Source organism: Cryptomeria japonica, chromosome 10, assembly GCF_030272615.1.
Source record: "Cryptomeria japonica chromosome 10, Sugi_1.0, whole genome shotgun sequence".
Taxonomy (NCBI): domain Eukaryota; kingdom Viridiplantae; phylum Streptophyta; class Pinopsida; order Cupressales; family Cupressaceae; genus Cryptomeria; species Cryptomeria japonica.
Genome location: NC_081414.1, coordinates 459552479 through 459564480, shown reverse-complemented (window position 1 = coordinate 459564480; position 12002 = coordinate 459552479). Strand labels below are relative to the sequence as shown.

General features: G+C 37.8%; 1 protein-coding gene across 1 annotated transcript in view; it reads right to left on the bottom strand.

The window, feature by feature from the left end:
• LOC131067521 (ubiquitin-like modifier-activating enzyme 5) overlaps window positions 1-12002 on the bottom strand; it is a 166568-nt gene that overhangs the window by 107413 nt on the left and 47153 nt on the right. Inside the window, exon 8 of the mRNA XM_058002553.2 lies at window positions 8125-8207. Coding sequence (XP_057858536.2) covers window positions 8125-8207 — 83 coding nt within the window. The remainder of the gene's footprint in view (window positions 1-8124; window positions 8208-12002) is intronic.

Sequence of the window (12002 nt, the reverse complement as noted above, 5' to 3'; positions counted from 1 at the left end):
GATGAGTACAATTCGTCTTCTTCTCACTATTGCAGCTCAGTTTGGATGGAAAGTCCATCAGATGGATGTTAAGAGTGCCTTCCTCAATGGTGAGTTGCAGGAAGAAGTCTACATGACACAGCCTCCTGGTTTCAAGGTTGCCGACAAAGAACATCAAGTATGTAGACTCATTAAAGCACTATAAGGACTCAAACAAGCTCCTCAAGCATGGTACATCAAGATTGATCAGTACTTGGTTGCTCATGGTTTTCAGCGTTGCCCTTCTGACAATAATCTATATATCAAACACTCTGGTGATGATGTTCTCTTTCTTGTTATCTATGTGGATGACTTGATCACTACTTGCAGTTCAGCACATTTGATTGCAGAAATCAAACAGGACCTGTGCAAGGCATTTGATATGACAGATTTGGGGCTTCTCCATTATTGTTAAGGTGTTGAGGTTTGGTAGGCTGATGGTAGCATTTTTATTTCTCAGTCTAAGTATGCCAAGAACTTGCTTGACAGGTTTCAAATGCAGGATTGTAAACCTGCTTCCACGCCTATGGAGACAAGACTGAAGTTATCAGCCAAGTCTGATTCTCCTCCTGTAGATGAAACACAATTCAAGCAACTAGTGGGTAGCCTCATCTATCTTACTGCTACTAGACCTGATCTCAATTTTGCAATGAGCTACATTTCACGCTTCATGACAGCCCCCAAGGCTGATCATTGGGTAGTAGCGAAGCATGTGCTGCATTATGTGAAGGGCACCTCTGATTATAGACTTCTTTACACTAGGAGTCATGATCCTAGACTCAATGGCTACACAGATTCAGATTGGGCAGGTTCGATTGATGACAGGAAATCAACATCTGGATATGTGTTTAGTTTGGGATCTGGTGCAGTCACATGGACTTGTAAAAAGCACCAGGCAGTGGCTCTCTCCTCGACAGAAGCAAAGTATCGAGGAGCAGTTAAGGCAGCATGTGAGGCAGTTTGGCTTCGCCGAATGCTTGTGGATATGTAGATATCTCAAGTAGGTCCAACTCCCTTGTTCTGTGATAATTAGGGAGTGCTCAAACTTGCCAAGAATCCCGTCTTCCATGAACGAACCAAACACGTGGAAACTCACTGTCACTTCATCAGAAAGCTTGTTGAAGACAGCTCAGTTCAGTTGCAGTATGTTCCAACTACGGATCAAACTGCAGACATTCTCACCAAGTCGCTCAATCCAGATAAGTTTGTCAAATTTAGGGGGCAACTTGGTGTAATTGATAGATTGAGCATTAAGGGAGGGTATTAGAATAATATTTTCCTAAGTTACTAGTTAATTATTAATGCTCAATCATGTAATATATTGTATCCTAAGTTTCAATTAGAAACTTTCTATTTGTAAATTCCTTGTACATTATTTATTGAGCGTTTTTGCTCTTTGTAAATACATTCAGATTTTACCAATTACATTTTAGTAATACTTTCAACTATCAAAACCATAGTGGAGAATGCAAGAAACATGACAATACATCTATAACTAACCTTGGATGCTTAATCTAATGAGAAAGCACACCGATAGCAATGAATCGTGCAAAAAGGTATTACAAAGTTTGCCAACAATTGCATCACTTTGAAGATTATTGCAGCCTCCCTATTATATCTTAAACCAATGTTTGCAAGCACTACTATGAGGACTCTCATTACTCGAAGAAAGTCAAGGGATAGGGTAATAAGGAATTTTTTGATGATTTTGTTCCAAAAATATAGACAAGATCCTGAAGGTAACTACAACAATTCTCAATTAGACATGCATTAATAAATTTTGATGAGTTTACTCATTTTTTTCATTAAAAATCAAATTTTTATTTTATATATTGTTTTCTTTTTTGTGTCAAACCCTTGATGAGGTTTCTGGAGTTGGTATATGAGGATAAAATCCCCATGGGTTTTCTATATGAGGCTATTGACAATCCAAGTAGGCAACACGACACTTTTATGGATCAAACAAAAAAAATAGACCCATTTGGTGCATTATGGTTGAAGGTGGAACAAACAACTCCACCAACACATTCATTCTGCTATACTACTTGAACCCAAAGTTTTTTACTCTGATATCTTCCATGTTGATGAGAAGGTCATTGATGGCCCCAACACATGCATAGAGAGAATGATCACTAAAGAAGACTTTAGACAAAATTTTAGATGAGATAAAAGTCTACAAGGCCATGGAAGGAAAGTTGTTTCCTTCACCTCTATGCATTCAAAGAAGAATTAATTTGCATCCACGTAATATATTATGTGGATGCAAATTCATTCTTCTTTGAATGCATAGAGGTGAAGGAACAAGTTTAAATTTTACTTTATTTCTCAATTTACTCAGTTGCTTACAAATTTATAAATTTTGAACTTGTAGATTTGTGGTGTAAGGATGATGGTCCAAAAATGCTTACAAATTTGTAAATTTTGAACTTTTTTATTTTTGGTGTAAGGATTATGGTGCAAAAATATCTAATCTTCAAAAACTCCTCATCCACATTTCTTCCCAACCCTATAATGCTTTTAAGCATAGTTGAACTACTTGCCAAAACCAAAAACTCACCAAGGTTTGAAAAAAAAACTCGGGAAAAACTCGACCAGTACTCGGCAAAAAACTCGGGAACTTAAAAAAATGCTTAAATTTAATTAGAAATGTTTTTTTTTTTGCAAAATTCAATGAGAAAATGCATCCCATGAGTCAATAAATGAGAACACAAAAGAAACAAGCCGAATCTAGATATATTTAAACACAAAGTGGGTACAAAATCGCATCCTCATGAGGAATGCTGATGGCTAGAAGCAAAATAGGAAATAGTTTTTGTAAAACTAAAAGTAAATACATCATTACAATTACATCTTCCTCTTCCCACCTCTAGTAAAAACTAAGGGAGAGGTAGAACTAGAGGGTCTAGTCCTAGAAGTCTGCAGTAGGCGTGACTATGCCTCCTCGCTCGATATGTCTGACTCAATCTATGGCTCGTCCTCCATCCTGGATGTAGCTCTACCTCTAGCTTCTCCTGGCACTAGCAATGACTCCTCATCCTCCTCAATGTCATCCAATGTGAAAGCAAATCCACCCCCCTCCTCCTCCATAGCCCGCCTCTCCAAATCATTGGCGTCATCCTCTGTAAACAATGGAGGCTGCTCCTGTGATGTCCAGACACTATAAGGATCTATATCATCCAAATCAATTGGACCATCTGTTGCTTCCCCTACCTTCCTTATGTGCAACCGAAGATTATATTGCACAAAGACAAGGTCATTAAGGCGTTTTTGAGCTAAATTGCTCCTCTTCATGTGGATGGCCTCAAACAAGCTCCAATTGCGCTCACAATTGGATGAACTACAAGGCTAACATAAGATTTTGAGGGCAAAGTTTTTTAGATTTGGGGTGTTTCCACCCCAACTTTGCCACCAAGCATTTGCAAAATAAAATATTGAAAAGTCAAAAAGCAAAGAGAAAAGCGAAAACATATTTTATCAATTTATCAATTACTTTAGACCCCAAAATCCAAATGGCAAATGTTATACCTGGGGTTTGAGTGGCTCTTCCTCTCCTTGCCAACTCTAAAGAGAATAGCTTACCCCTTGCTTCCTTATAATTTTGGAGTTTGGCCACAATGAGGTCTCTCACCTCAACCTCGGGTATCATCCTCTGGATGGATGTAGTGAGACCCTCCATGACCTCTCCATTAGGATCTGAGTAAGAATCCCCGAACTTTTGATGGGGGTTGAGGAAGTACCCTGTTGCATGAATGGGTTGGTGGAGCTGATTGTTCCACCTCTTATCAATAATTTCTCAGATGGGATCAAATTTGAGTCTATCTCCCTTGTAATATTTTTTTATAGACTCCTTGGCCCTATCCATGGCCTCATAAATATACCCCATTGGGGTTTGATCCCCATCTACCAAGCGCAAAACTCTAACCAAGGGCTCAAACACCTACTATTGAAAAATACAAATTACAAAAAGACTAGTTAATGAAGTTACAAATTAATAATGAGATACTTGAATCAAGAATAATTAAAAATTCAAGTTTTGAAGTTACATTTACAATCTCTGCAACCTTTTGTGCAAAATAGTTGTCGAAGACTATGCATGTGACAAGCTCTCCTTCAGGCTTCTTTGAATAAGGTGAGTCTAGCCATGCTTGACTCACAAACATTTGTTTCAAAGAAGTCAATGCACCAAGAATGCTTTGCAACGTCAAAAAAATCGTTGCAAACCTTGTGAATCTAGATCTCACCAAATCTCTCCCTTGAGTGTGCTCTCTCATCAAATGTAGAACCCAAGGGTGATTGTAAATACATTTTGTGATCCTCCTTGCATCTTCCACAACTAGAGTCACCCAATCAAGTTTTCTTATGTCCTCCAAATGAAGGTCAAGGACATGCACTGCACAAGGTGTCCAAAAAAGAGTGGGGTGCCTATCTTGGAAGATTCTACCTGCTGCCACATATGTTGCTGCATTATCTATGATTATTTGCACCACATTCTCTACGCCCACCTCCATGAAAATGTGCTCCAACATTTCAGCCAATGTTTCTGCATTTTCACCTTATTAGAGGCATCAACCGATTCAAGAGCACCACATTGTCCAAAAATTAATAATGGTGTGGTTTTTGCCCTCTATCCACCTATCGGAAAGAATGGTGCAGCCATATCTTCTCCATTCTTTTCTTTGGTCCTCCACCACTTCTTTTGCCCTATCAACTACATCTATGAGCAACCTAAAGAACAAAGTGAAATTAGGTCTAAGTACACAATTTTGATTTAATAAACAAGAAAAACAATTAAAAATGAAATCAAGTGCACTATTTACTAACCTCCCACCCAAATCCTTGCGAGAAGGGGCCACGTACCCTTTTCCTGCAACTGTCATTGCGGTAACCAAATTTAGCCAATGAGGATTGTCTGCCACATTGAATGGGATGTTGTTGAAGTACCAAAAATCAGCACATGCAATGTCTATTTTCTCATGTGCCTACCTATTCCATCCAATGGCCTATAATGATGGTTGTGCTCCAGGTGTGTTCCTGGACACAAAATAACTACTTATAGATTGTGTCCATGATGGTGATGCAGTAGGTACTCTACTAGAAGAAGCAGAAGTGGTGGCCGAGGTGGTGCTGCTATATGTGGGCCACAACAAGAGCCCACTATGCCCTGAAGTGCTATTTAAGGTTTATGCCTCCATGAAATACTTTTTCACATTTAATCCAAATCACCGACCCAGGGTCCGGTTCTTCATAGGCATACCTACAAGCCCTATCTCTAGCACCTGTAAGATGGGTGCCTATATATCCAGATGGGCATGGTTCTAATGGCCAATCATACCCTGAATTCGTCATACTGAATTAATGGTTAACTGTTACAAAGTGAAAAGAAAAACTTAATATTTTAGTTAAACAATTTAACAAACCATCTCTACTAGTTTAAATAATTTTAGACATCATTCAAAATTAAAAAAAATTAAAAAATTAAAAACTAGGGTTTGTTTTTTTTGAAAAACTAGAGATTCTTCAAAAAAATAGTGAAAAATTCAACAAAACTTGTCAAAAATAGTGTTAAATCTTGTTCCAATGACTCTAAATCATTTTTTACTACTTAGGAATGATATTCTATGCATCTAGATGCAACAAAAAATAAATAAAATGTTTTAGAAAAACATAGAAAACAAATCAGAAAACCTACCTGGGAATTTGACTTTTCTTCAAAAACAACCTCAAATCCACTTGAAATCCGCTTGCAATTGGCAAGAATCAATGGAAATCAGTTTGCAAGTGTGTTGGAGTGTGTTTTCCCCTTCTCAGCAAAATACAAGACACAAAATGATGAAAAAAAAACCCTATTCTGTCGTTTTTCCCCTTTATGCATAGGCGGCCGATTTTTAACACGGACTCGCCGAGTTTTTGGCAAAAACTCGGCGAGTCTTTGGGTGAGTGAAAGTCATAAAAACTTGCCCTTACGAAAAACTCGCGAGTTTTTAACTTCTCGCCGAGTTTTGGGCGAGTAGTCCAACTATGCTTTTAAGTGTGGGCACAATAACAGCACATTTGAAGCCATTCACGCCAAGAAGCACAACAAATTGACTCAAAAGCGTTTAAACAACATTGTTTTTATATGGTATAGCACACCTACTCTACATGACATAACTAGTTCTTTTCTCCAAAAAGCATTAGCAAATGAAAACACAATTGTGGAAGAGCAACGTCGACAATGACATGGACAGTTGGAAGGAATTGACACTCTCAACTTTCTAGAGACTTTAAATGCGAAGATGGTGTTCTTCAGGTCCTTATGCCTGAAACAAAGTAAAAAATGCAAAGAAATCGAGTCTAAAGTGGTAAGAGCTTGTGTTTAAACATGGGGATTTAAAATGTGGTGCAAAATGTAACAAACACTGCAGCAACATATGTGGTAGTCACGAGACTATTTCAACGGAGCCAACCAACACTTTTTGAAACCCCCAACATGGCGCATTTCCTTGATCTTCTCTTGGAGGACATAAGCAAACTTGATTTGGTGAAACTGTAGTGGAAGATGTCAACATCAAGGAATACATCTACAACCACCCTTGGGTACTTCGATTGATGAGAGATCACGTGAACAGAAAAGAGCTTGTGTGTGCAGGTGCATCACAATTTGCGATTAACTTCCTCACTTTGCAAAAAAGGCTAATGGAGAGAGGGTCACAATGATGATGTTACCTGAGGTTGAATATTCAGAACCAGATTATTAACAAGTTGTAAATGTACAAGCAAGCTAATGGGAGGCTCTATTATTTGCTACTATTCATCCAAGGGAGAACCACCCAAGCACCAAGTAACAAAAAAAACTCAGTCACCACTTCAAAATTTCAAACATTTGATGTGCACAATTATCACTTACAAACTTTTGCATGTCTTTATGCAGATGCTTGGTGGGAAGATTGGGGCCAGATAAAAATCCATATCTTCAAAAGCTCATCCTTTGATTTTTGTCCCAACCTGGAAGAGCTGCTAGATGTGAGCACAACTCGAGCTTGTTTGATGTCATTCACATGAACAAGCACAAGTTGACACAAAAGCACCTAAATAGCATTATCTTCATGCAATACAACCTTCACTCTTGCACAAAAATGTTGAAAGAAGCAGCTAGTCAAAAACTGAGTGATTTGTATGACATTGATGTATATACCAATTGGATTAGAACAGATGAGAGCCAATGTTTACTGAAAATTCAGTTGCTGATCTGAGAAGCAAGCAGAGGAGAGTACAGCAGCAGTAGCATGCACACTGATGGATCGCATCATGGCAGATAATGATGTTCAGCTTGAGGAGGTATCATCATCTTCTAGTTCAAGGGTGCAGCCGCAGCTGCAGCTGTACCATGAGAAGTAGGGTCCAAACCATCACTAAAATGTATACAGGGATCAAAAAATTGTAAATTATTGTAACTTGAATGGAATTGAAGTAGGGTCCAAACCATTACTAAGATGTATACAGTGAGCCAAAAATTGTAAATCAACGTAACTTGAATGGAATTGAAATTTTTTATTATGATTTTCAATCAACATATTACATATCGTATTTATTGATTGTTTTCTTCGTATTTATTATTTGTTTTATTGTACGTTTTTTATTTCAATATAACAAAAAGCAATTCCTCAATGTTCAGTATACCTATTTGATATGTTGTGTATCTGTATTTTGCATGAAGTATAATTTTTTTAAATTGTCAAGTTTTATGGAGTTTGTGCCAAAGTACAAGTCCAAATCGAAATTGGGTCTGCTGAGTTTGGGCCTTGGCAAATCACAAGTTTTTAAACTATAGATTGCCAAGTATGATACAAAACATTTATGTAAAACTCTCTACAGAATTTTATCCAAAAAGTTGTATGCAATTATAATGAGCTGTGAAAACGTAATACTTCTAACAGTCAACCATACCAATAAAGGTCTTTCGACATTTTTATTTGAAAATTGAAAGGACTCATATAGTTATAACTAAAATACAATAACCCAATATCATCTATCAAAGGGCCAATGGCTGAGAAGTCATTTTTAAAAATTAAACAACTCCTTAGCACCTACAAGACAATTTATAAGACATTGATGTTATGTAAGTACCAGGGGTGGAGCACATGCAAAGCAAGCTGTTTCTCCTGGAATCAGCAACTGAATATGCCCGGATACAGCATCTTCTGACACACCTGCAAAGAAACATTTCTTCCAAAGAATTCTATAAATACATTTAGACCTTCACATCACTTAAAACGAAGAGGTAAAAAAATTATCACAAGTAAAAGTTTCTTCTCTGACATGCTGAAACAGTGAAAAATCTGAGACAACTAGCTTATGAGGTTCTTTCCCTTTTATACAGAACTGAGGAAAACCAACAAAATTCCAAAATGATGAAAACTGAAGATGAGTGCTTAGGCAAGCTTGCACATGTAGTCCTACAAACACCAAACAAGAAAGCAGCATTTGGAAATTCTAAATCTAGCATATGCTGAAGAAAATCCAATCAGAAAGATCATCAATAATTAATTACTATCATGTTTGAAAATATTCATTTTCCTGCATTAAAAGTGTTCTTATCCAGCAATTTCTCCCGAAGGCACTTCACCTATGTACATGAAAGTAAAATCCCAATAAAGACCCATTTAACACTAACTCCCTCAAAATTCATGAACTCCACTGCATGAACCAAACAATATAAGCCAGGGACTAAAGTAGGACCAAAGAAACGGGACTCGGACTCAGCTCGGACTCGGCAAGGCCGACTCGGACTTGGCGTCAGACTCAGCTCCAGACTCGGCTGGACTCGGGAAAGTGAAAAACTCAAGAAACTTAAAAATTTTTAAAGATTTAAAACTTGTTTCAGGCACCCTTTTATTGAATACACCTTAAAGACACAATAACATCATCAAACTCGGCTCATTTGATTACATACACAAGTATACATCAATCACATAAGCATAAACGCAAATTGTAGCTGAAGGAAATAACAAACATAGATATATAAATATTGTCAAATGTATACAATATTACAAAACTCATGGAATAAAAAATCCATGTCATCATATGATCGTCATCAAATGTTTCATACAAATACCAAAGGTAAATACAACTACAAGCCTATGGCTCAGAGGAGCCTGCACCCTCCGGCCCCAGCCCCCTACGAAGGCGTCTAAGGTAGGTCTTGGATGATTCGACAGCCATAGCCGCTCCCCGTGACACCATGCCATGCTCACCAACATCAGGAACATCCGTGTCACTATCTGCCTCTGAATCTCCTGTATGTGCTCGTGCTCTCCGCTCCTCCTCTGCCATGGCTACAATCTCAGCCTCTATATCTACCTGGTCGATCCAATTAGTGTTAGACTCGGAGCTTAAATTTTCCCTACTTCTATCGACGTAGTTTCCCCCCATATTTTTCGACGAGGGTTTGGGGGCAGCGCCCCCAAGGTGGGATCGAGGGGCAGCCAAAAAAACTTATTATTTAATAAAGGTGTCAGGTGTTATTTTTCTATTGGCTGACATGTTGTAACCCTAATTTTTCTCATTCTCAGGCGAAGGTTGTAGTGAACAAAGACAATACCATACATTTAAAAAAAAAAATTTAAAATGTATTTTTTTTGTCATTTTACTAACCCAGCTAGTAGCCGAGTTTGGGGCTCGGGACTCGCCAAGTTTGGCGAGTTTGAGCCAAACTCGCCAACTCGGCGAGTTGCTCGCCAGACTCGGACGAGTCTAAGTCCGAGTCCCAGAGACTCGGCGAGCATGACTCGGACTCGGACTCACCAAGTTTAGGCGAGTCCGGTTTCTATGAGTAGGACAATAGGGATGGCAATGTGTCAACATGCAAGACAACAAACACTATAATGTAAAAAGATTGCAACATATCAGACCTGCATAAATTAAGGAGGTAGGGCAACAAGATACTTCCATGGGGGCAAATTGTCAACACATTGGCCTCCCTCTTGGCTTGAGAGCTTATGGAGAAGTGTTTGTGGCTGAAGTCAAGATGGATAGAAGAAACCCTTGTACAACATATCAAAGACTCTAAGCTTTGACATACGCAACTGGTGGATCTCCTCTTCTTAAGCCTTCAAGGCCATTACTTGCAATGATTCTTCTTTTGACAAAGCTTCATCACAACATAACTTTTAGAATCCATTAAGAAAATTGTGTCTACTGTAGGTGCAGAGCAGAGCAAATCATCTCTCACTCATTCGGAAATGACGATGAAGAAGCTAACAAAGATGGCTATGATCCCAAAAACTCTCATTTCGATTTGGTCAACATCACTCATCATTGTCAATGAAATTACATAGAGTTAAGATAAGGAAAAATTGATCATCACTGGGTATGGAAAGGTGATGTAGCCAAGTGAAATTCATTGGCAAGTAGAGTTCCTATGAGATCAAAAGTTCCTAATGAGGGTTATCATCGTCAAGACAATATGGGTAGGACAGTATGGCTGAATGAGAGAACACAAAGCAAATTGAATGTGAAAAGAATCAAAATAGTGTTGAGACTAAAATGTTAGCAAGGACTCACATATCCAAATCTGATTCAAGATCAGTAATTTTGTAGCCTCGGATCGCAGATTTAGTCAAGACTTGCACGTATCTCAAACTTTAACAGCCCTAATTTTCAGCCCATTTTGAAAAAAAATGTTGGGAGTAATTAGGACATTTATCTAATTATTAATTAATTAGGTCCTTCAATTACTCTATTCACTTAAGCTAAACTTAGGTGATTTTTAGTTTTTATTTTAATTAGGCTAATATTAGCTTAACTTTAGTTTAGCTATAATTGAGCTTTATTTAGCTCCTCATGCTTTTTCTTTAATTCTCCTAAATTTAGTTTAGGGCATCCTTGTGCTCTCTCTATAAGCACATCATTATGCATTGTAAATTAATCCTATAATCTTTTGTAAATTAATCGTATAATCTTTTCTTTGGAGGAATATGGCATATTTTTCTTACAACTCTCGTTTGTGGAAGGTGTTCTAGTTTGTTGTTTGATCTTGCAGGCTTGTGTTGCAAAATTCAACATCGCATTAGAGTGGAATTTTTGCTTCAACATGGTATCATCGTTTTCAAAATTCCAACAAAAAAAAGGTTGCAATAAATATTTTTTTGATATGAATTGTTTCACAATCCCTTGTGTACTCGTTTGCAGAATAAAAGTGACTAAATTAGAGAACGATGACTTATTTCAAATGTCAATAGATGAACCTATTTGTCATGCCCCAAGCTTTAAACCCTAGTCACAAATTCATAAACCCTAGATGCAGCATCAAAACTACCCTAGTCGCTGCTTTTAGTCACCATGTATGGGCGAATAAATGAAAATGGAATGAATAAAACAAATATAAATGCAATATATATACACCCGATAAGAATGTTGCATCATAATAGAGCTGACCCAAGGTAGATTTTTTTTTTCAGTCATCCCCGTCCCGGAGACGTATCGGGGACAAGGGACTCCTAGGGGACATCCCCATAAATTCTGCATATAGACAATGAATTTTGATGATGAATCCTATAAGCAATTTGACTTTGACTCTCAATTTAATACAAATTTGCCATAAGAACTCTACTAATTCTTAGATGTTATGGTTCTATAATGGATATGTGCATGTTTTATCCATGTTTTCATATGAATATTTTAAATTTTCCTATATATTTTAATTTTACCTACTATTATATAGTCGTCCCCTTTGTTGTCCCCTAGTCGTTCCCAAAATTGGCAAACATTGTCCCGGAAATGCGTACCCTCGTCCCCTGCCATCCCCATCCCGGAAAACTGGGTAAACATAGTAGATTACAGCCTTAACAAACAAATTTATACAATAAAATATATATAGACCTCTCCAAAGACACCTACCTCCTCTAAATGGGTCCCCTATCCACTGCATTTGCCTACGGGAACCCCTGTCAATACACTAACCCTACTAGAAGTCATCTACCTTAGGAAGGGGACATTACAATCCA